The following is a 26,232-nucleotide window of genomic DNA, read 5'->3' on the forward strand; positions in this document are numbered from 1 at the left end:
TTGGAGCCTTCTGCATTATACAGGGAATAGGATGCCATTTTGGATACAGACACACCTGTTTGTCAGTCACAATCAGACTGACCCTAAAATCCCCCTCCTGCCCCCCATGGTCAGTTAGCCAGTCTCTCTCTCGCCACTGTCTGTCCAGTGGATTGTGTCCGGGGGGGGGGGGGGGGTATGGACCTGTGAGCGACCACCCCCCCTCCCCCCTGAGAGGAGGGGTTTATCATCCAGCTCCTCCTCCCATGGCTCAACTCTCTCTCTCTCTCTCGAGGCGAGACAGGTTATCCTTTCTCTCCTCCCTCCCTCATCCATCCCCCTCTCTCCTGTCCTTTCTAGGGGTGTGGCAGGATCATGCGGTCCTCTATCAGTGTGTTGTCGGGGCCCAGCGACTCCACACACTGCTGGATGGTTGCTATGACACCAGACAGCCGTCTGTCCAGGGCAGCCAGGTGGGGCTCGGCCAGGACAGGGTTAATGGGATCAAAGGTCAGGGCCTGTCTTAGGGCTGAACTCAGAGCCCCAGCTCTCAGCAGGTTCAACCTGTTCCACGTAGACACACGCACCCTGACGGTGAGAGGGAGGAACAGAAGGAGAGTAAGAGAGAACTGTTCATAAACAATAGAAATGGGTTGTGATTCCTTTGAGGAAATGTTGGTATTTTCAGTGTGTGTCTACTCACATGCAACACTGATATAGAGGGGCCAGAATGCTTCTTTCATCCAGAGCTGCATTCCCAAAACTGCAAACAACAAAACACCATAGTAAGGCATCTGAAGACAGTTTCTATCTCAAAGCCATGATACTGTTAAATAGCCATCACTAGCCGGCTACCACCCGGTTACCCAACCCTACACCTTAGAGGCTGCTGCCCTATATACATAGACATGGAATCAATGGTCACTTTTAATAATGTTTACATACTGCTTTACTCATCTGTATATACTGTATTCTATTCTACTGTATTTTAGTCAATGCCAGTCCGACATTGCTTGTTCTAATATTTATATATTTCTTAATGCCATTATTTTACTTTTAGATTTGTGAATTGTTAGATATGACTTCACTGTTGGAGCTAAGAACACAAGCATTTCGCTACACACGCAAAACATCTGCTAAATATGTGTATGTGACCAATACAATTTGATTTGACAAGTTTTAAACCCTGACACACTTTCCTAACACACACATTCTAGCACAGTGTTTCTTAACCCTGGTCCTCCAGTTCCCCCAACAGCACACCTGATTCATCTTGTCAACTAATCATCAAGCCCTCAATGAGTTGAATGAGGTGTGTTTGTCCAGGGCTACAACAACAACTGTACTGTTGGGGGTACTGGAGGACCAGGGTTGGGGAAACACTGCTCTATTTCACACTTAGCTCAGCAGATCAATCAACAGGGACAGAGGTAAAAGAGGAGTGGACTGGGGGATGGAGAGATGGAGTTAGAGAGAGGTGAAAGGAGTTGCCAGCATGTCTAGAGTTTCTTTGTGTTTGTGTTCTTCACCTCTTGGCGTTATCCAGCAGGATGAGCATGCTGGCTCCTCCGTCGTCTTGGAAACTCTCATAGTGGTGTCGGTCGGCGTTGCCGATGAGGTAATCAAAGATGGCTGTGTCTATGACGTCCAGCAGTCTGGGACCGGCGTCGTACGGAGGCATCTTCTTCACCGCATCACAGTAGCTCTCATCATACTCCCACCTACACACACAGTTAAAGCATTTAGTTTTTTACTTTTCCTGTTTAAAAGAGAAGTATAAGCAGAGTAATGTAAACACACTAACACTTACATATTTGTAATTTAGCAACTTACAGGATCAATAAGTACCATCGGTAGATTTTTCACCTAATCAACTTGGGGATTTGAACCAGCGACCTTTCAGTTACTGGCCCAACGCGCTTAACCGCTAGGCTACCTGACGCCCTCTTAAAAACCCTTTTTCCCATTTTCGTCTAAAATGACATACCCAAATCTAACTGCTTGTAGCTCAGGACCTGAAGCAAGGGTATGCATATTCTTGATACCATTTGAAAGGAAACACTTTGGAGTTTGTGGAAATGTGAAATTAATGTAGGAGAATATAACACATTAGATCTGGTGAAAGATAATACAAACAAAAAAATGTGACGCATGGCAATACTGGACAAAATGTTAGGTGCCGAATTGGTCAATTGATACATTTTCAAGCACATAACTATAGAGAACATACAAAAATGATATGGTAATACAAAATTAAAGTTTACACACTCCCAGGAATGTCATACATGATGGATCATTAGCTTATACACTAACTTTCACACATCTGGTTGGGTGTGGAGCCAGAGACAGCAGGGGTTCAAACTGTAGAACCCAGTTCCTACATTTGAATATAAAAATGGATTTTATCAAACAAAACTATGCTACATTGTATCTCTGGGACCCTCAGGATGACAAATCAGAACAAGATTACTGAATGTAAGTACATTATTTACCTTCAAAGGTGAATGTATCAAACCAGTTGCCGTGATAAGTTTTTGTTGTTGTTGTGCACTCTCCTCAAACAATAGCATGGTATTATTTCACTAATAGCTACTGTAAATTGGACAATGCAGTTAGATAAACAAGAATTTAAGGTTTCTGCCCATTTAAGACATGTCTATGTCTTGGAAAGTTTGAGGTTACTAATCACATTAGCGCACGTTAGCTCAACCGTCCCGGTATAGGGACACCGATCCCGTAAAGGTTTTAAAGGAGAAGTTATTTTTTTACAACCAAATCTCTGTTTTGAATGTAAATTGCATGTTATAGAAGTGTCCTTTTTTGTGATTTCAGTTGTTTTTGAGAAACAAATAGCAAATCACTTCCTCATCGTCGTTGTGTAGTATGGAGGTCCTGAAACAACATGAATAAAGGCTCCAAAAACACCCAAATACGTCCTTTTAAAAACAGAAAAGCAGGTTTTTAGATGTTGTACGCATGAAATTGTTCCAATCCGAACTTTAACCGCAAAGTTATATTCCATTTGTGTGACTTGAGCCGTTTCCCATATCCAGCTGTTCCATTCTCCATGTAGCCTGCTGCTACAGGTGCCTAAATAAAGGAAACACCAACATAGTGTCTTAATAAGGAGTTGGGCCACCAAAAGCTGCCAGAACAGCTTCCATGCACCTTGGCATTGATTCTACAAGTATCTGGAACTTCCTGTGTGGAAGCACCCCATGCTTCCAATATACTTTATATACTCAAAATACTTTGTATATTTACTCACACTATTTTGTCAGTTACCTGAAGAATGGATTTAGAGGTATCATTCGAGTCACAATAAAATGGAATACAATGTTGTGGACTGACACTATTTCATGTGTACAACATCTAAAGACCTGCATCACTATACTGAGAGCTTTGCCGTTTCAAAAAATACGTATTTGGATGTTTTTTTTAAGTCTTTGTTCATGTTTTTTCAAAGCCCCCATACTACACAATGACAATGAGGAAGTGATTTGCTGTTGGGGTAAGTTTCTCAAACTACTGAAATCACAAAAGGTGCCTGGACCCTTCTATAACTTGAGATTTACATTAGTTGTAAAAAAAAATAAAATAACTTAAGGGTAAAACAATGTGTTTTTTAGAAAACGGCAAACTTCAAGGAGTAGGGCATTGAAGGAGTTGGTCTGATGTGATGTCATTGGCCTCCCCCCCTTGCTTGAGGAACAAGGCAACTTGTACCATGTCATGAGGATACCTGGACCACCTATTTAGATGTTTTGTTAAGTAAATCGGGTATTAAATGAGGTGTAAAGGAGACTGGAGTAGGACTTTAACATATAAACACAAATGCACACACCCCTACCTGGCCAGTTTGCCCTCCCTGTAGGTGCGTCCCCAGGGGTGTCTGTGTTTCTGGAGAGGCCAGACGTCTGGCAGCCAGAGAGTTACTGATCCCTCCATCATCTCTCCCTCTGCACACGCCGGTTCACTCTCTCTACAGTAGTAACACTTCCCATAGAAACAACTATTATTACCTGGAGAGAGAGAAAGGGCCAGAGACAAAGAAAGGGAGAGAAAATGGTTAACCATTTCCATTTAGAGAGAGATCCAGCCCACTGCTGCTTGAACCCAGACATGCAATGTTATCTTATCAACTTTATAGGGAGTGGTACGTCTATAAGCAAACATTATGGGTGGGACTGAAAACAGCCCTCTAGTGTGTATGTGTGTCTCACCCTGCATTAGAAAGGTACTGAGTAGCTGGTCCGTAGCGACAGGTTTGATCTCAGTCCTCAGGTTGACAAACCTCCCGACCACTAGGGGTGCTCTTCTGAAACCCAGGATCCTACAGCAGACAGATACACAGGACAGACAGTCACGTACCACTAGCAACACCAGTATCCAGATGGCCAAAACTAAAAGGTGTATATTTGATTGCATTAGGTCGATACGCGTGCGCGTACCTGTCCAGGTGAAAAGCTGCCACTTCTGCATTGTGTCTGTCATAACCTGCATAAGGCTCTCCTTCTACCACATAGCCTCTACTATACCTGGAAAAAGAATGAGAGAAATGGAGAGGGAGGGCGTGACAGAGAATTATCCTCTTACGTAAGACACAGAATAAAAGCACTGTGCCTAATCTGACCCAAACAAAAACCGTACAACTCCGCAGCAGAGAACCAGAGGACAATGTGTGTGTGTGTATTCTACCTCTCTCACCTCTTGGGTTTGAAGACCACCTTCTGCCCCCCGTCCAGTATTAGTAGAGCTTTGAGCTGGGTGCCCTTGTAGCCCACATCTGCCCGCTCCACCCTGGCAGTGCCCAGCGCGGTGAGGACGGCTGCCAGCTCGGGGGTCTCCTCAGGGTACACCTCCCTGGGGCCCACCCACTGGTTTGCCACCTCCCATGGAGACTGGAGGGTGTGTGTTAGCCGGTCACCGCGTGAGAGAGACAGGCCTGCCTCCATCTGGGAACACAGACTTCCACATTAATGCTCACAAGTGCACATGCGGATATAAACATTGACACACACATAGACAGCCGTACCTTGCGGAAGGCTCGGAGGTCTCGTCGGCTGGCTGCGGACCCCTCTCCTCCATCCAGCAGAAAGAGTTTGGCCAGCCCCAACAGGAGTAGCACGGCAACCAGCAACACCACGCGCTGTTTCAACTTCATCTCCTTGGCAACCTCAGCCACCACCCCTGAGCCCTGTGTGTGTGTCTCTCTCCCCCCCCTCTCACCCCTGGAGCATGGCACCTGCCTCCCCCTCCAGTCGCCTCTCTCTCACACACACTATTCAGTGGGGAAGGAGGTATGGCTCACTGTCTCACCACCAGACCCACAGCTAGCCCTGGTCCCTAATTTATCAGCAACCACCCTGTAGAGAGAGTAGGGGAGGACAGAGAGGACATTAGTCATGAAAAACAGTTTGATATAAATACAACATCAGTTTGATTATTAATCCAAAAATGTAGACAGACCTACAGACAGAAACAGAAGGAGCCTAGATGCCCCAGGCCCGCAAGGCAGGAACATGACAGACAGAAGCATGACAAAGTAATGTACTATTATTGGGCTCAGTAACATATTAAGAGTTGTTATTTATGCGTCATTGTGGCTTAGAGACACACCCATACCTGACAAACCTGACTGACTCCTGGTTCCACATCCTGGGTTTTAAACCACCCCTTTACTGACAGCATCAAACCCTGCCAAACCTACTGTTTGTTCTCCCACTCTCTTTTTTAGAATAGACATTTTACATTTACATTTTAGTCATTTAGCAGACGCTCTTATCCAGAGCGATTTACAGTAGTGAATGCATACATTTCATACAATTTCATACATTTTTTTTCTGTGCTGGCCCCCCGTGGGAATCGAACCCACAACCCTGGTGTTGCAAACACCATGCTCTACCAACTGAACTACAGGGAAGGCTAGGTAAAGGATCCATCCATCCCTGAGGTCCTGGGCTGGCATGGTTACACGTGGTCTGCGGTTGTGAGGCCAGTTAGATGCACTGCCAAATTCTCTAAAACAACGTTGGAGGCGGCTTATGGTAGAGAAATTAACAACATTCTCTGGCAACAGCTCTGGTGGACATTGCTGCAGTCAGCATGCCAAATGCATTCTCCCTCAAAACGTGAGACATCTGTGGCATTGTATTGTGTGACAAAATGTAACATTTTAGAGTGGCCTTTTGTCCCCAGTACAAGGTGCACCTGTGTAATGATCATTCTGTTTAATCAGCGTCTTGAAATGCCACACCTGTCAGGTGGATGGATTATCTTGGCAAATGAGAAATGCTCACTAACAGGGATGTAAAACAAATGTGCACAAAATGTGAGAGAAATAAGCTATTTTGTGTGTTTATATGTTGCGTCTATATTTTTGTTAAGTATCAGTCAGTACTTGTAAAAATGTCCATTCTTTAATGCTTACCTTGTACCTGTTTTTCCTATTTAACTGCACACTATTCTTTGGGTGCTGATATCCATAGTAATTTAAAAAATCTATATATAATTTTACGCTACCTCTGACAAGGGAGCCGTTTGTTAGTTAACGGAGAATGAGATTTCCTGACGACTCAGTCTAATACCGCTGCTCTATCACTACATACATTCATTGTGGAGAATACATTTTAGCGGGCGAAGTGGATGGGTAACCGAGCAAAGAATGAGCAGCCCGCACAACAGATCTTTTTTGGTTTTGGTAGGGGAACCCATAGAACGCAATTTTATCAAAAACTGGATGTTAATCTTTCCCTTTCAAGACGATTCGATACGTATCTATCTATCTATATACATGGGCTCCGACACCATACGGTTCAGTTTGAAACAATTCAGTGCACTAACATGTTGGTACCTGACCTGAGCCATCAAGAGACTAGACATCTACCACCCCACTACCTCTCACAGAAATCACCATCACTCACTAATGAACTTGTCATTGTTGCAGATGATGTGTTTGAGCTAGTAATGTATCAATTTACAAATCAGCTATGACATAGCCAATGAACATATAGGATAACTTTGGATTTCACCCCCATTTCAAAATCAAATGGTTTTGACCGTTTGGAAGTTTAGTGAGCTTCTTTTCTCCTCCCGCTTTGGCCATGCAGTGTGCCTCGCACAAGTGATTCCTCGTTATGAAATTATCAATTTTACCCTGTGTATCTAAAAATGACCATGTACACTGACTGTTTAAAGCAAAACTACCAAAACTATTGCTGATTGTAAAGAATTCCCCCTCCAGGATGTTAGGCTAAATTACAACCTGTTTATCTAATTTGGCTGGTGCCGTGTTGTCTAGGTCTCTCCCATCCTTACCCCTCTTAGTCAACATGTGAGAGATCATTAGATTGCAGCCCAGCCAATCAGGGAGTAGCCATGTGCCTCATCCCTGCCCATACCCCCAGGATGCTTCTGGTTTGTGAATGGACAGTCAGCCCAGACCATGCTCTCACAAGGGTATAAGTAAATCCCCTCTCAGACAGTCTTTTTCCTTCCCAGTGTAATTCCTTGTGAGAGCTTGATTGAATTTATGGGTTTGGGTTGCATGAAAGAATAAGTTTATTATTTGTTCTTATTGCTGTCATTGTTGCACTGTGTGCTAGTATAGCTGGTGTTGCTTAGTTTCTCCATCTCACTACTATTGTGTTAATAGCTACTTATATTATAGTTAGTAACAATTAGCCAGTACTTCCTATCTATTTGTTATCCATTTCATACAGTCCTTTGTTATTGCTTGTTACTATGTAATAGCCTGCCATTCCCCTGTTGCAGTGTATTTATACTAGAGATCGACCAATTAATCGGAATGGCCGATTAATTAGGGCCGATTTCAAGTTTTCATAACAATCGGACGCCGATTTGGCCCAAAATAAAAATAAATAAATAAAAAAAACACCTTTATTTATTTAACTAGGCAAGTCAGTTAAGAACACATTCTTATTTTCAATGACGGCCTAGGAACGGTGGATTAACTGCCTTGTTCAGGGGCAGAACGACAGATGTTTACCTTGTCAGCTCGGGGATTCAATCTGCAACCTTACGGTTAACTAGTCCAATGCTCTAACCACCTGCTTTACATTGCACTCCATGAGGAGCCTGCCTGTTACCCGAATGCAGTAAGAAGCCACGGTAAGTTGCTAGCTAGCATTAAACTTATCTTATAAAAAACAATTAATCAATCATAATCACTAGTTAACTACACATGGTTGATGATATTACTAGTTTATCTAGCCTGTCCTGCGTTGCATATAATCACTTAGGTACACGTTGCTTAGGTACACGTTGTACCTAACCATAAATATCAATGCCTTTCTTAAAATCAATACACAAGTATATATTTTTAAACCTGCATATTTAGTTAATATTGCCTGCTAACATGAATTTCTTTTAACTTGGGAAAATGTGTCACTTCTCTTGCAACAGAGTCAGGGTATATGCAGCAGTTTGGGCTGCCTGGCTCGTTGCGAACTGTGAAGACTATTCCTTCCTAACAAAGACAGCCGACTTCGCCAAACGGGGGATGATTTAACAAAAGCGCATTTGCGAAAAAAGCACAATCGTTGCACGACTGTACCTAACCATAAACATCAATGCCTTTCTTAAAATCAATGCACAGAAGTATATATTTTTAAACCTGCATATTTAGCTAAAAGAAATCCAGGTTAGCAGGCAATAATAACCAGGTGAAATTGTGTCACTTCTCTTGCGTTCATTGCACGCAGAGTCAGGGTATATGCAACAGTTTAGGCCGCCTGGCTTGTTGCGAACTAATTTGCCAGAATTTTACGTAATTATGACATAACATTGAAGGTTGTGCAATGTAACAGGAATATTTAGACTTAGGGATGCCACCCGTTAGGTAAAATACGGAACGGTTCCGTATTTCACTGAAAGGAAAAACGTTTTGTTTCCGGATTCGACCATATTAATGACCTAAGGCTCGTATTTCTGTGTGTTTATTATATTATAATTAAGTCTATGATTTGATAGAGCAGTCTGACTGAGCGGTGGTAGGCAGCAGCAGGCTTGTAAGCATTCATTCAAACAGCACTTTCGTGCGTTTTGCCAGCAGCTCTTCGCTGTGCTTCAAGCATTGCGCTGTTTATGACTTCAAGCCTATCAACTCCCAAGATTAGGCTGGTGTAACCGATGTGAAATGGCTAGCTAGTTAGCGGGGTGCGCGCTAATAGTGTTTCAAAAGTCACTCGCTCTGAGACTTGGAGTAGTTGTTCCCCTTGCTCTGCATGGGTAACGCTGCTTCAAGGGTGGCTGTTGACGATGTGTTCCTGGTTCAAGCCCAGGTAGGAGCGAGGAGAGGGACAGAAGCTATACTGTTACACTGGCATTTTACATTACATTTTAGTCATTTAGCAGACACTCTTATCCAGAGTGACTTACAGTAGTGAATGCATACATTTCATACATTGTTTCTCCGTACTGGTCCTCCGTGGGAATCGAACCCACAACCCTGGCGTTGCAAACACCATGCTCTACCAACTGAGCCACACGGGACTGGCAATACTAAAGTGCCTATAAGAACATCCAATAGTCAAAGGTATATGAAATACAAATCGTATAGAGAGAAATGGTCCTATAATTCCTATAATAACTACAACCTAAAACTTCTTATCTGGGAATATTGAAGACTCATGTTAAAAGGAACCACCAGCTTTCATATGTTCTCATGTTCTGAGCAAGGAACTTAAACGTTAGCTTTCTTACATGGCACTAATTGCACATTTACTTTCTTCTCCAACACTTTGTTTTTGCATTATTTAAACCAAATTGAACATGTTTCATTATTTATTTGAGGCTAAATAGATTTTATTGATGTATTATATAAAGTTAAAATAAGTGTTCATTCAGTATTGTTGTAATTGGCCATTATTACAAATACATTTTTTAATTTTTTAAAATCAGCCGATTAATCGGTATCGGCCTTTTGGGCCCCCAATAATCGGCATCGGCGTTGAAAAATCATAATCGGTCGACCTCTAATTTATACAGTCCCGTTACTCTCCGTTATTGTTACTGCTATTGTCATCCATTCATAGTATTCTATTCAGTGTCATTTCTTCCATTATTATATCCATTACATGTATATTGTAGTTATTGTATTTATCATAGCTTCATTCCATGTTTCTATTCTGTTATAGACATATACCCAGCTGTAATAGGTCAATAAAGTAATATGTTTGGAATACTCTGGAGGTTGCCTTGTCTCTCTAATAGGAGATGGGCCTGTGGCTTTACTGATACCTATTTATTCTGGAGGTTCTACCTCACAAATGTGTGGCTTACTGATCATGATATATGGCAACCAGACATCCTGCAGAGGACCTGACATCCAGCCCATGTTTGGTCCGGAGCATGAGGCCTCGAGTACCCGAGGGACCATGTTACCAGTTATCCCCCAGCCAGTGATGCCCCCCCGAGCCATCACATTTGGATTATACCTACACCCCGGGACAGGCAGGGGCTTCCACGATGTCACCTCCACCTGTGGAATAGTATTCGGCACCAGGTGGGGCTGCATCCCCAACAATCCAGCGAGTGGATTATACTCCTAAACTGGAGTGCCAGGGAGTTGACTATGTATGGATTACAGGAAGCATGTTTTGCCAATATCGAGCAGAGTATAGAGGGTCTGATTTGCCTATTGCAACAACAGACCAGATCCCAGGCTTCCTCCAATCAGGAGAGCCGTCTCCGACAGGTTGCAGTGGAGGATATAGGACGGTCTTATGCAGTTCAGCAGCAGGAAGCTGCCTCTCTTCTAACGGTTGCTACTGAGACCGAGCAGGGACACGTCATGTTCCTAGCCCCGCTGGTCATCAGGAGCTGCCTGCTATAGAGACTGAGCCCACACCGGATATCATTCCCAGTCCCCTCTCCACTGCTGTGGAGACCTTAGCCAGGCGGCACTCTGTACTGCGCAGCAGCGGCATCAGAGCCTCAGGGGGCCTCCCTTTTTCTCAGCAGTGGGGTGGCATAACTCTCTACACCACCCACTGGCACACGAACAGTCTTCGCCTCAAGAATGTCCACTGCCATATGGTCTTGTTTAGAGCAGGTCACAAGGTTCTCATTTCTGTAGAGAGGAGTGTCCATCTGCCACAGTCTCTCCACATGCCTGTATAGATCCACTGGAGGAGAGGCAGTGGTAGTTAACACACAGGTAGTGTCCTTAACACTGGGCCATGTAAGCCTTGCAGCTGCGCAAATGGTCAACCACAACTGGTACAGGGTGAGTTGTCTGCCATCCTGAATGCACCCTCCATCAGAGTGGGAGATGCCCAGGCGCTGGAGGACTTTGCTTTATCAGTGGGAGGCCTGGTGGGTATGCTAAACAAGCTCCTTTGCGGGTCCCATGTGGACAGCCTACCGGGATCTCTTAGCCGAGCACTGTTTTCCCAAGGGAATACTGCAAGATGGAGGCCCACAGACATACACACACACAAACGTTGCTGATTGGCTGGTGAGGAAGGAGGCAGTGATGCAGGTAGCTAGGAAAGCCACTGACCTCTACTCCACGGAGAGGCCTGCAGAACGCACGGAGCAGAGAGCAGCACCCTCTCTCTCTCTCTCTCTGGTGTGCACCAGGTCACGATAGAGCATAAGCCTAGTGGACCTAACAAAGGACAGACCAGGGTTAATGACAGCCTTTTTGCCCCTTTTGTGATTCTAAGGATCACTACTTCAAAGAACTGCACCGACTTTTCCAAGTTGAATACGGCACAGAGGTCCTCCTGGGTCCAACAGAAGGGCAGGTGTCTCAGATGCAGATGGAGACACAAAGACAGTGAATGTACACTAATGAAGCCCTGTGGCACATGTGGGGAGATAGAGCAGCTTGTCTGTGATGGATTCATCCCAACCTATGTGCGGTAGTCCTGGGAGCAGGAACTACTTCACCTGATGGCTATAACCATGCCACGGTGCTACACACCAACCGGTGTCGACTAAAGCAATTGTACACGAGAGGGCGTGCTAAAATACATTTTTATCACGGCTGTGCTGCGGTCATAGGTACGAGGTTGCCGAGTACCGTAGATCAGCACAGCCGTGCTAAAAAAGTAGTTGTGTACAATTAATTTTCTACAACGGGTTAGCAATTCAATAAAAACATTTTTTTAAATAAATGTATTCATATGCTACTATTTCATTCCTCAATGAAAATATAGGCCTTGTCCCGACATCTATGGTTGCTAGCCAAGCCGGCTGGCAGTTCATTCTATCAATGCCACTCCAACATCGCTCGTCCTAGTATTTATTTATTAATTCCATTCTTTTTGATTTGTGTATTGTTGTGAATTGTTAGATACTACTGCACTGTTGGAGCTAGGAACACAAGCATTTCGCTACACCCGCAATAACATCTGCTAAATATGTGTATGTGACCAATAAAATTGTATTTTATATATCCATGAAAATGATGATGATCCATGATTTCGACTGGCTGACAAAAGACGTCCGTTCATTCAATCGGTTAGGTTGCTAGACTCGACAGCCGAAGTGTTTTTATTATATATCTATGGACGCGACCCATTCGTTCGTTCTATATGTTTCATTGCCATGCTGGCTGGCAACGCTCTTATCCCTTGCTTGCTAGCTAGCCAACTACAGCTAACACAGTCACGTCAAACCGTGCAGCTAGAATAACAGCAAAGTAGCTGCATTTCATTTAGCTGAACCTGTTTTTCTATTGACATTTCTTTGTGTGTGATCAAATTTCAATAATGAAACAATGTTGCAAATGTCTAGAGAAAGGATGGCGATGTTTGTACAAACCCCCGTTGTTGCAAACCAAATGTTAAGATAGAAGCATAGGGAACTAATGTCTAGATGCTTTTTACAGTGGAAATCATGTTAATGAATTGACTGGCTGGGCTGATGGGACACTGAATGTGCAGCAATATCTCATATGGAACAGAAAACCAAATGCCCATTTTTGCATCATACACTTACCGGCACTGGACACTGTTTATCTTTTTAGGTTAGGCATAAGGTTAAGGTTTAAAATCAGATTTGAAGAAACTAAATTGTAGAAACAGGCAGGGTTTATGACTGTGGTAACTAACGTTAGTGACGACCCTACTTTGTGAACTGCTAGTGGCATTTAGAATCGGTTAGACTAGGCTATTACCCCCCTCAACATAGACAGGTTCCACTCTGACAATATGCAAAAACATTAGTTTGATAAAGACAAAGAGCGTATATTCATCAGAATCATTAACCATTGGCCTACTCACAAAACAGATGTACTGGGCATAATTCATTCCCATGCAGTGTTCATAATAGAATTGTTAATCCATTCATAAAATTCAAAAGGAACAGGCTTAATAAACGAAATTGAGCACTAATGATAATGACATTACTTATTATAATGATGAACATAATAATAATAATTGTAATAACAAGAAGGAGAAAAAGGAGGGTATAGGAGTGAGAGCCGTGTGCATAGTGTGTGTGACAAACTGGTGCTGTTAGATTACAAAATTATTTTTCTGCCTGTTTGGAACAGTGTAAAAAACACTGAACAAATGATATGTAATACCAGTCTGTTGTAAAAAATATATATATGTAAAGCCTTTATTATAGCAAATCAAAGACTAAAAACAGCCAAATCTGTGAAATTGCTTTATCCGACACTTTGCCGTTGCATGCTCAAACAGGCAACAGAAACAATATCTGTCTTATTTTTGTATGTATACAGTACCAGTCAAAAGTTTGGACTCACCTACTCATTCCAGGGTTTTTCTTTATTTTTACTATTTTCTACAATGTAGAATAATATTTAAGACATTAAAACTATGAAATAACACATATGGAATTATGTATTTTCCAAAAAAGTGTTCAACAAATCAAAATAAATGTTATTTTTGAGATTCTTCAAAGTAGCCACCCAACTGCATTCTCTCAAACAGCTTCATGAGGTAGTCACCTGGAACGCATTTCAATTAAAATATGTTAATTTGTGTAATTTATTTCCTTCTTAATGCGTTTGAGCCAATCAGTTGTGTTGTGACAAGGTATGGGAGGTATACAGAAGATAGCTCTATCTGGTTAAAGACCAAGTCCATATTATGGCAAGAACAGCTCAACTAAGCAAAGAGAAACGACAGTCCATCATTACTTTAAGACATGAAGGCCAGTCAATCCAGAAAATTGTAAGAATTTTGAACGTTTCTTCAAGTGCAGTCCCAAAAACCATCAAGCGCTATGATGAAACTGGCTCTCAGGAGGACCGCCACAGGAAAGGAAGATCCAGAGTTACCTCTGCTGCAGAAGATAAGTTCATTAGAGTTACCAGCCTCAGAAATTACAGCTCAAATAAATGCTTCAGAGTTCAAGTAACAGACACATCTCAACATCAACTGTTCAGAGGAGACTGCCTGAAATCAGGCCTTCATGGTCGAATTGATGAAAAGAAACCACTACTAAAGGACACTAATAAGAAGAAGAGACTTGCTTGGGCCAAGAAATACAAGCAATGGACATTAGACTGGTGGAAATCTGTCCTTTGGTTTGATGAGTCTAAATTTGAGGTTTTTGGTTCCAACCTCTGTCTTTGTGAGACGCAGAGTAGGTGAACTGATGATCTCCGCATGTGTGGTTCCCACCGTGAAGCATGGAGATGGTGTGGGGGTGCTTTGCTGGTGACACTGTCTGATTTATTTAGAATTCAAGGCACAGCATTCTGCAGCAATACGCCATGCCATCTGGTTTGCACTTAGTGGGACTATTTTTTGTTTTTCAACAGGACAATGACCCAACACACCTCCAGGCTGTGTAAGGGCTATTTGACCAAGAAGGAGAGTGATGGAGCGCTGCATCAGATGACTTGGCCTCCACAATCACCCGACCTCAACCCAAGTGAGATGGTTTGGGATGAGTTGGACCGCAGAGTGAAGGAAAAGCAGTCAACAAGTGCTCAGCATGTGGGAACTCCTTCAAGACTGTTGGAAAAGCATTCCTTATGAAGCTGGTTGAGAGAATGCAAAGAGTGTGCAAAGCTTTTATCAAGGAAAAGGGTGGCTACTTTTAAAACCTGTTGGGGCTAGGGGGCAGTATTGAGAATTTTGAAAAAAATATGTGCCCATTTTTAACTGCCTCCTACACCAACTCAGAAGCTAGGATATGCATATTATTACCAGATTTGGATAGAAAACACTCTGAATTTTCTAAAACTGTTTGAATGGTGTCTGTAAGTATAACAAAACTCATATGGCAGGCAAAAACCTGAGAGAAAAAAAGAATTTGTGGCTGTACTATTTTTTTTGAGTCATTGTTAATAGATAACACAGTGAGAAAGGATTCATTTCGCACCTCCTACGGCTTCCACTAGATGTCAACGATCTTTATAAAGTTGTTTGAAGCATCTATGATGAACAGAGACCGGATGACAAGGAAGAGAAGTTGACCTCCCTGGGATGTCGTCACTTCATTATTGCCCGCACCTGCGCAATCATTTGAGTTCGTGTCAGGCGAGACATTTTTCAAAAACTTTTTCAAGACACAGGAGAGGTCGGGTTGAAACATTACTGACGTTAAAAATGGCTCTAAAGATTGATGCTAAACAACGTTTGACATGTTTGAACGAACGTAAATAGATTATTTTTTTTTACTTTACGTCGTGACTTCCCACCCCCCCGCCCTACTTTTTAGTAGCCTACCGAAGCGCTAACAACTTGGAGTTATTTGGACATCAATTATGAACTTTGTCGAAAGAAACCACATTTGTTGTGGACCTGGGATTCCTGGAAGTGCCTTCTGATGGAGATAATCAAAGGTAAGGGGATATTAACAATTTCATTATCGATATTAGATGATGCTAACTGTATAGCCTAGCCTATTGTTCTTAGCATTGTTCCCCGTTTATTGCAAAATGTGATTTCCCAGTAAAGTTATTTTGAGATCTGGCAATGCGGTAGCATTTACGAGATGATAATATATTATTCTTTGAATGACAATATTATAATTTACCAATGTTTTCGAATAGTAATTTTGTAAATTGTAACGCTGAATTCAAGGAAGCATTTGAGGCGAAAAAAATTCAGAATTTCACCGCGACTGTAAATGCTGTTTTTGGATATAAATATGAACTTGATAGAACAAAAAAATGCATGTATTGTATAACATAATGTCCTAGGAGTGTCATCTGATGGAGATTGTCAAAGGTTAGTGCATAATTTTAGCTGGTTTCTGCTTTTGGTGACGCCTGACCTTGAATTGAAAATGGATGTTTGTACTTTTTTGGCTATGTACTGTCCTAACATAATCTAACTTTATGCTTTTGCCGTAAAGCCTCTTTGAAAATCGAACAATCTGGTTAGATTAAGGAGATGTTTATCTTTTAAATGGTGTAAAATAGTTGATTGTTTGAGAAATTGAAATGATTAGATTTTTGATGTTTTGAATTTCCAGCCTTGCTAGCAATCCCATCTCGGGGTTTAATGCTACCCCGTAGCCCCAACAGGTAACTTAAGAAAAAAAAATATTTTTGGATTTGTTTAACACTTTTTTGGTTACTAGATGATTCCATGTGTTATTTCATAGTTTTGATGTCTTCACTATTATTCTACAATGTAAAATAAAAACCTTGAATGAGTAGCTGTCAAATGTTGACTGGTACTGTATATGGAGGATTTATAAAGCCAGGCACATTTAACAGTTAACCTATTGATTATACACCTAATTACCGTAATTTCCGGACTATAAGCTGCAACTTTTTTCCCAGACTTTGAACGTTGCAGCTTAAACAATGACGCGACTAATATATGGATTTTTCCCGCTTTCAATTTTTTTCCCCAAAAAACCACATTCTGTGACATGCTCAGTTTTTTGGCGGCATGAAGCTTTCATTAGACCAATGAAATTGCCAAACAGGTTAAGGTCAAACAACTATTTTTGTTTACTGTTTAGATTAAATCGAGCGCTCTCAAACTTCCCATCATTCTGATTACGGTAGTCATTTTGTCACCCTGATTCCTGGGGGTACAACAAAGTATTTGCAGCCACTCGACATCAGTGTAAATCGTGCATTTAAGGTGGCGCCCCGTGTTCAGCGGGAGGCTTGGATGACAAGTGGGGAGAAATCCTTCACTAAAACAGGCCGCATGCGAAGAGCAACTTATGGTCAAGTCTGCCAGTGGGTCCTGACAGCGTGGAGCATTGTCAAAAAATCCACTATCATCAACGGGTTTCGAAAGGCTGGACTGCTGCTTGTTTTGCCTCCGGATGAAAGTGACGAGAGCGACAATGAAAACGATCCAATATCAGATGAAGCAATTCTGAGGCTATTCAACTCCGACACCGAAGGAGATGGTTTCAGTGCACAGGAGAAGGAAGATGGTGACCAATGACTTTCTTGGTAGGCTACTGTTTACTGCTAATTTTTAATTTTTTGTTACAAGCCGTGTTTCGTTAAAGCCTATTTATTTTTGTTACAAGCCGTGTTTCGTTAAAGCCTATTTATTTTTGTTACAAGCTGTGCTTCGTTAAAGCCTGTGTAAAGTTCATTTGTTTAAATGTACCGGTAGGCACCTGCGGCTTATAGACATGTGCGGCTTATTTATGTTCAAAATAATAATAATAAAAAAAATTCAGTGGGTGCGCTTAATAGTCCGGAAATTACGATAAGTTGGTTTCCTCTCGCCTCAATTTTCTTAGACAATTGGGCTAAGGCTGCTTCCTCATCTCTGCTGCCTCCACTGCATTGTTCTCAATATGCTGGTTAACTTTGCTATTACGCACATAGCAACATAGGGAAAGGTGTCAATTCTACTGCACACTGAAGATTGTTTCAGAATCGCATTTCAGACCATATCCAATGTGGGAGGAAGTGCATGTTATAAAATAGATTTATTAGTGTTGCACCATTATTTTTATATAATATAACCATTTACAATTTCAATATCACATGTCTTAGAGTGATGGACTGTGCCATCCCCGTGGCCTCAGCAATGGATTAGTCCACTGAGACAGAGGCTTATCAGACAGGTGTCTTGTGCACGGTGAAAAATAAAAATTGCAACTGCTAGACTAATTAAATCTTGGTCGACGAACAACCTAATCGACCAAACAATCAACCAGTCGACTAAATGGGGCCCTAATTGATTTACCAGACTGATTTGAGAGCGGGTACTAAAGTTGACATTTCTGGCACATGTGCAAAACCATGTAAACACCTGTTAGTATGCATGCATCACATGCATGTATACTGAACAAAAATATAAATGCAATATGTAAAGTGTTGGACCCATGTTTCATGAGCTGAAATAAAAGATCCCAGAAATGTTCCATACACACAAAAAGCTTATTTCTCTCAAATTGTGCGCAAATTTGTTTACATCACTGTTAGTGAGCATTTCTCTTTTGACAAGAGAATCCATCCACCTGACAGGTGTGGCATCAAGAAGCTGATTAAACAGCATGATCATTACACAGGTGCATCTTGTGCTTAGGACAATAAAAGGCCACTAAAATGTTACGTTTTGTCACAATGCCATAGAAGTCGCAAGTTTTGAGGGAGCATTCAATTGGCATGCTGACTGCAGGAATACACACAACAGCTGTTGCCAGAGAAATGAATGTTAATTTCTCTACCATAAGCCACCTCCAAATTTAGAGAATTTGGCAGTACGCCCAACCGGTCTCAAAACCGCAGACCACATGTAACCATGCCAGCCCAGGATCTCCACATCCGGCTTCGTCACCTGCGGGATGTCTGAGACGAGCCACCCGGTTAGCTGATGAAACTGTGGGTTTGCACAACCAAAAAAGGTCTGCTCAAACTGTCAGAAACCGTCTCAGTGAAGCTCATCTGCATGCTCGTTGTCCTCACCGGGGTCTTGACCTGACAGCAAAACGGTGTCAAAACTGACTTCAGTGGGTAAATGCTCACCTTCGATGGCATTGACAAGCTGGAGAAGTGTGCACTTCACGGATGAAACCTGGTTTCAACTGTACCAGGGAGATGGCAGAAAGAGTGTAGGGCGGCGTATGGGCGAGTGGTTTGCAGATGTCAACGTTGTGAACAGAGTGCCCCATGGTGGCGTTGGGGTTATGGTATGGGCAGGCTTAAGCAACGGACAACGAACACAATTGCATTTTATCGATGGCAATTTGAATGCACAGAGATACTGTGACTAGATCCTGAGGCCCATTGGAGTGCCATTCATCCGCTGCCTTAACCTCATCTTTCAGTATGATAATGCACCGCCACATGTCGCAAGGATCTGTACACTATTCCTGGAAGCTGAAAATGTCCCAGTTCTTCCATGGCCTGCATACTCACCAGACATGTCGCCCATTGAGCATATTTGGGATGCTCTGGATTGATGTGAACGGCAGATTGTTCCAGTTCCCGCCAATATCCAGCAACTTCGCACAGTCATTGAAGAGTAGGACAACATTCCACAGGCCACAATCAACAGCCTGATTAACTCCATGCAAAGGAGATGCGCTGCATGAGGCAAATGGTGGTCACACCAGATACGGACTGGTTTTCTGATCCACTCCCCTTATATTTTTGTTCAGTGTACTTCCGTCTTGATTACCAAACACATAGACACCCGTTTAGAAGAAGTCGGTTTAATAATAATTTCCTGTGTTCATTGTCTCATATCAACCAGCTGAAGGAACACCATGGACAATCGGTAGAGTAAGTTCAAATATCATTTTATTCAACATTCGTGATAGGTAAGGGACGTTTGTTTTTGTTCCTATGTAAATATGTGTGGCGTTGCCTCCACAATTGAAGGCATTGCCACATTGTGACTAACTGGACACGAGTTAAATTGTTTTGCTAGGCCTCTCTGACTCTCATACAGTCAGGCTTAGCTCTCTAGAATGGAAGGGTATATAGCTACCCAGCCCTTGAGTTCTCAATCAAAGCCCTATGGATGACTGCTGGATCAATGAACTACAATACGAATGTTCAGTTTCGGAACGTTAATAATCCTCCCTTGCGATACGGTTTTGGAAACCTTTGGAACTTAGCTTTCACATCAGCTAGAAATAATACTTCAAATACAAATAATATACTTTACTGTACTCAGTTTAGCAAAGTTGCATCCTGGTTGCACCCAGCAGAATTTTCAATAACATGAGGTTTGAAACTTCCTCCCCAGTTATACCTCATTGGGGAGAATCTCAATTGGTTTCCTTGATTCCTAGCTTTCTCTCGCCTCCTTCTCAAAACCCATTGGAGGAGAAGGTCAGAGGGCCCTTCCTCCAATGGATTTTGAGAAGGAGGCGAGGAGATAAAGGAAACCAATTGAGATTCTTCCTTGGAGACATTTTGAAGCGGAAATTGGAGGGGAGGAAGTGCACACTGGTTGGACGCTGTGTCCTTGAAAATATAGCCGGGTGCAACTTTTGTATTTGGAAAATGTATTTCCAGTTTATATGAAAGTTTCAATTGTTTCCAAAACTGTATGACGTGTGTGGCATATTTGCGAAGACAGAACATTTGGGCAGCAAAGGGCCATCTCAAATCAAATCAATGTTTATTTGTCACGTGCGGCGAATACAACAGGTGTAGACCTTACAGTGAAATGCTTACTTACAGGCTCTAACCAATAGTGCAAAAAAGGTATTAGGTGAACAATAGGTAAGTAAAGAAATAAAAACAACAGTAAAAAAGACAGTGAAAAATCTTCCTCACAAGGCTAAAGGCGATATTCAATGGCTCAATGTAATGAAATGGAATAAGGGTAAAGTCAGGCTCAGCTGAGATGGATGTATTGATCGGTAGGTAATGGGTGTTTTCACGACGAAGATATTGATCAGATTTCATGTCCATAGATGGGGGTTGTTGTGATATTTGGGGCAAATAAGCAAAATAACTACAAATCAATTGGCCTGTATAACAATGGATATGCCATCTTAAGTAACATAAGCATACTGCAACTGTATCCAACTATTTAAGCTCTCCACAACTCAAAAAGGACAGATTGCCCTACCTAATGACGTGAGCACCATGTCCTTGCCATAATATGTCAAAGTGACACTGTCAATGTCAGAATCATCATAGCCCAAAAACTTTTCCAAAACAGGTTTTTGTGTGACAGTCAGCTGGAATAAGCATAATCAACAACAGCGATCATGCTTTCTTCAAATGAAAAGGACTCACTTGTGAGCTTCAATTAGGAAGCCCAACATATGGGTCATTCTTGGGCTGGGGTAATATATATATATATATATATTTTTAAATTACTAGAATAAATGCATTTTCTGAACACCCCACAACATTAAGTACATATTAAACCTTGAAGAAAACATTCCCACTTCAGCCATTAAATCCCTTTTATTTTTGTCTGATATGGACACTATCTTCAACCCCGTCACAGACAATATGGAAGTTGTCTGAATATGATGATAAAAGATACTTGTTATAAAATCAACATTTACCTAATGCTCATGTGTCCCCCAAACCAATTCAATTATTATAATATAAAATGTAAAATCTCAGAATTTTGCTATATTAAACCCTGAAATAGACAGTCAGTGGGCTCATTTAAATTAAAAAAAACCTTTAAATTCAAAATTTTAACATAAATCTAATATTTTTGGGATTGTCCTTAACATTTCAGACTGAGCTCAGCTTTATTCATCTTTGCCATTTTATTTAACAAATATTGTCATGTGACGGGGTTGAGACTAGGGTGACAGGGTTAAATACTGTAACGAGGTTGAAGAGATCAGTTTCCATATAAACTAGTTTAGTTTACTGTCAAAAATCCATCCAATATTTACCCCAAACATTTAATTTCATTGTAGTCAACCATGTAATAAGGACATTAAAATAATCTGGGTTTTATTAACCAAACTGCACTAAATATCAAAACAAATAAAAACATCAGGCATTAGGGTAATTAATAACTTTCAACAGGTTTCATAAGAAAAGTTCAAATTGTAGGAACATTTTCCAGGGGCATTTAGAACGCTAGAACAGCTGTAACTACAGCACTAGTGTCAGCATGACTATCCTTCTCAGGAGCACCATATTCATTCATTCATTCATGGTCTGGCCCACACATCTCTCTCAACCTCTGTGGCGGGATGTCACACGCTGTGGGGGTGGAATCATCAAGGACTTCATCAAACTGACATCAGTGGATGTCGTCTCGAGAAGGCCAGAAAAATCTGTTAGGTCCTACACCTTGCATACATTTCACTTGTTCACACATTTTTATCCGTGCCGAGGATGATGCCTGGATAAAGGTCATCGTATTCCACTACACACCACTGCCCAAGAAGACCTGGATTTTGTCCACAGGTTGTGGATTTTCCTCATTGGCTGGCTGTTCTGGAGCAGCCAGGACCTTCTGCCTGAAACTGAAGTGCTGTGTGTTAAAGCATGTACAGCGTAGGTCCTTCTTTGTTGATCAATGGCAGCTGATATCAGCTCACCAGGAGCAAGGGTGATGACCTGATCTGGACTTTGTGGAGGAGTGGTCAAGTTCCTCGGTGCTCCTTTCCTCTCCTTGCTTCTTATGTATGCTGTTCTCCACTGTTTACGCTTCTGACGCTGGTCTCTCTTACTGAAATCACTGATCTTTTTCCCTGCCTTAACATTTCTTTTCCATTTCTGACGCTCTCTCTAAAGGTATTGTTCCCTTTTTTCTAGGTCAGCATTTTGACGTGCTCGACACTGCCTTTGTCTTTCTGCTGTTGATGTGGGTGCCATCATTCCCTAGATGTTTCAATGGATAACGTATATATTCTAAGAATCTTTGATTTAACAAGTATACATTATAATCCTTGAGTAATTTAGGATCTAGAGCGACTCAAAGGAACAACTGTAGTTAAGAACCTTGCCCAACTCTCTTTTTTTGCACACCAGTATTTCTACTTGCACATCATCATCTGCACATCTATCACTTCAGTGTTAATTTGCTAAATTGTAATTACTTCGCTACTATTGGCCTATTTATTGCCTTACCTCTTTACTCCATTTACACACACTGTATATAGATTTTTCTATTGTGTTATTGACTGTGCTTTTGTTCATCCTATGTGTAACTCTGTGTTGTTGTTTCTGTCGCACTGCTTTGCTTTATCTTGGCCAGGTCGCAGTTGTAAATGAGAATTTGTTCTCAACTGGCCTACCTGGTTAAATAAAGGTGAAAAAAAACAATGATGTCACTTCCTGTTAATGACGGTGCATAAGGGTGGACTGACACTTGGCAGAGTTTGGTTGGTGTGATGGGGTTGTGTAGACTGAGGGTACACAACCCTCAGTCTACAACTGAGGGTTGTAGACAAAAACACATATGTTTGCATTAATGGCGTGCACATTTTAATATTCATTTCCCAAGTAAAAATTAGGTGAAACGAAATCATTTTTATAATAAAGTTTAAATTAATTATATATTTACATTCATTATGCTGGACATTTCAATTTATATACAACATCTTTTAACATTTCATTTTGGTGACCCAATACTTGAAATAAAGTCAGAGGGACTGAAATATTACCCGAGCCCAAAAATGACCCACATACACATGAAACTGAACCAGAATCTGGTTATACAGATCAGAAGACGTTGATATGATTCGCCATATCAACGCCTCCTGTGCCAGATTCTGGTTCACATGAAACCGTCTTGTTGAAAATGAATGAAAAATGCATACCAGTAACTGAGGACAACCCGTGAAATGATGTTAGCTGGCTAAGTTAAACATCTGTCTAGCGGTGGCCACGCAGGCAGGAATGACTCGAGCTGCCTTCCACACAATCGGTCTTTCATGGGACCAACATTGGCTAGCTAGCCGGTTGGTTGGTTGGAAATAGCAAAGGCCCACACAAAGACAATAACGTTACAGTATTGTTTAGAAACTGGCCCACAGCTAGGTAGACATATACTCTGTAGCTAGCGACGTAGCCCATACTAGACGTTAACTACCTTTAATACCTTGGCTTGGGTTCTCGATTGCATCTAACGTTAGCAAGCTCCAGCAATGCAGCAACTTACAGTACTAACGTAGCTACTGTACCTAGCTAACGTTATTTATAGTGAGAGCTGACGAACTGCATCGATATTTTCCACATCAAAGCTTGCGTAGATTGCTGACGAGCTAGCTAGTACTGTACCTACAGTACCTAGCGAGTCAACTAACATCAGTCATTACCAAACATTTATGAATATGATTAATATAGGCTAGCTAGCTTGCCAACGTTAATTGTAAAGATGTGCCTTTAGTTAGTTGGTAAGTCTGATGAATGGCTTACCTTTCACGATTACCGCTAACGTTACTGGATGTCAAACGACGACAATGCACCAGCCAGTGTGTGCTTGGTAGTTTGTGTGGAACTGTGTATTCACCAATAGGCTGTCAAAAAGGGATAATTTCTCCATCCCTTTGCTCTCCTTTCCTTCGATTCCTCCTACCTCGGCGTTTACACTTCCGAAACATTTCCTCAAGCACGCCGCCACCTAAATCTTAAAGAGACCAGGACCTATTTAATTGTAGACAATGTATTCAACATAATGGTGTTTATTAATGTCAGGTTTCGATTTAGACACCGGGTAGCGCTGTTGTATTATAATTAAGCAGTCATCGCTATGCATTTATCACATAAGTAATGCACGTCACTGCATAACCTTCATTTCGATATGGACCTAGACATAGGCCTACTTCTCTAGGGAGAGTCTCCCAGTAAAATTGGTTCCAGTTCAATAAATCCTGCACACCTGGGTTGAAGAGAGGTCTGTGTGTGTGCATGGTGGTGTGCGTGTAAACCATGCATCACTGTAAATGTGACCCATTATAGCATACAGATATCAAATCTTAGTCACATTTGCCAAATACAACAAGACCTTACAGTGAAATGCATACTTACGAGGCTTGGCGCTCAGGCACCGCTTGCCGTGCTGTAGCAGAGAGAACAGTCTATGACTAGGGTGGCTGGAGTGTTTGACAATTTTTAGGTCATTCCTCTGACACTGGTATAGAGGTCCTGGATGGCAGGAAGCTTGGCCCCAGTGATGTACTGGGCTGTTCGCGCAACACACTGTAGCGCCTTGTGGTCGGAGGCCGAGCAGTTGCCATACCAGGCAGTGATGCAACCAGTCAGGATGCTCTCGATGGTGCAGCTGTAGAACCTTTTGAGGATCTCAGGACCCATGCCAAATCTTTTCAGTCTCCTGAAGGGGAATAGGGTTTTGTCATGCCCTCTTCAACTGTCTTGGTGTGCTTAGACCATGTTAGTTTGTTGGTGATATGGACACCAAGGAACTTGAAGCTCTCAACCTGCTCCACTGCAGCCCCATCGATGAGAATGGGGCTCGGTCCTTTTTTTCCTGTAGTCCACAATAATCTCCTTTGTCTTGATCACATTGAGGGAGAAGTTGTTGTCCTGGCACCATACGGCCAGGTCTCTGACCACCTCCCTATAGGCTGTCTCATCGTTGTCGGTGATCAGGCCTACCACTGTTGTCATCGGCAAATTTAATGATGGTGTTGGAGTTGTGCCTGGCCGTGCAGTCATGAGTGAACAGAGTGTACATGAGGGGATTGAGCACGCACCCCTGAGGGGCCCCTGTGTTGAGGATCAGCATGGAGGATGTGTTGTTACTTACCCTCACCACCTGGGGGCGGCCCGTCAGGAAGTCCTGGATCCAGTTGCAGAGGGAGGTGTTTAGTCCCAGGGTCCTCAGCTTATTGATGAGCTTTGAGGGAACTATGCTGTTGAATGCTGAGCTCTAGTCAATGAATAGCATTCTCACATAGGTGTTCCTTTTGTCCAGGTGGGAAAAGGCAGTTTGCAGTGCAATAGAGATTGCATCATCTGTGGAGGCGGTATGCAAATTGGAGTGGGTCTAGGGTTTCTGGGATAATGGTGTTGATGTGAGCCATGACCAGCCTTTCAAAGCACGTCATGGCTACAGACGTGAGTGCTACGGGTCGGTAGTAATTTAGGCAGGTTACCTTAGTGTTCTTGGGCACAGGCACTATGGTAGTCTGCTTAAAACATGTTGGTATTACAGACTCGGACAGGGAGAGGTTGAAAATGTCAGTGAAGATACTTGCCTGTAATCCGTCTGGCCCTGCGGCCTTGTGAATGTTGACCTGTTTAAAGGTCTTACTCACATCGGCTGCGGAGAGCGTGATCACAGTCTTCCGGAACAGCTGGTGCTCTCATGCATGTTTCAGTGTTATTTGCCTCGAAGCGAGCATAGAAGTAGTTTAGCTTGTCTGGTAGACTCATGTTACTGGGCAGCTCTCGGCTGTACTTCCCTT

General features: G+C 42.3%; 1 protein-coding gene across 4 annotated transcripts; it reads right to left on the reverse strand.

The window, feature by feature from the left end:
* Positions 1-263: 263 nt before the first annotated feature.
* On the reverse strand, positions 264-24,465 carry LOC115192446 (glycosaminoglycan xylosylkinase-like). Of its 4 annotated transcripts, none has more exons than XM_029750948.1 (9): positions 24,221-24,465; positions 5,015-5,345; positions 4,687-4,934; positions 4,431-4,517; positions 4,203-4,312; positions 3,830-4,001; positions 1,509-1,700; positions 683-742; positions 264-567 (listed from the first exon to the last, which is right to left on the reverse strand). In XM_029750948.1, the coding sequence occupies exons 2-9, from the start codon at positions 5,141-5,143 to the stop codon at positions 336-338; spliced, it is 1,230 nt and encodes a 409-aa protein (XP_029606808.1). In that variant the 5' UTR covers positions 5,144-5,345; positions 24,221-24,465; the 3' UTR covers positions 264-335. The 4 variants fall into 4 exon arrangements, with proteins under 4 accessions (XP_029606808.1, XP_029606806.1, XP_029606805.1 ...); XM_029750946.1 differs by lacking the exon at positions 24,221-24,465 and adding an exon at positions 11,504-11,524 and having other exon boundaries at positions 336-567; XM_029750945.1 differs by lacking the exon at positions 24,221-24,465 and adding an exon at positions 5,449-5,536 and having other exon boundaries at positions 336-567.
* Positions 24,466-26,232: the final 1,767 nt, after the last annotated feature.

This window comes from Salmo trutta, chromosome 4, assembly GCF_901001165.1.
Source record: "Salmo trutta chromosome 4, fSalTru1.1, whole genome shotgun sequence".
NCBI lineage: Eukaryota > Metazoa > Chordata > Actinopteri > Salmoniformes > Salmonidae > Salmo > Salmo trutta.

Coding starts and splice junctions, on each gene's coding strand:
- LOC115192446 (XM_029750948.1), bottom strand. CDS start 5,143: ATGAAGTTGAAACAGCGCGTGGTGTTGCTGGTTGCCGTGCTACTCCTG. Junction 1,701..3,829: donor AGGGAGGGCAAACTGGCCAG/GTAGGGGTGTGT, acceptor CTGTGTGTGTAG/GTGGGAGTATGATGAGAGCT. Junction 743..1,508: donor CTGCTGGATAACGCCAAGAG/GTGAAGAACACA, acceptor TGTTGTTTGCAG/TTTTGGGAATGCAGCTCTGG.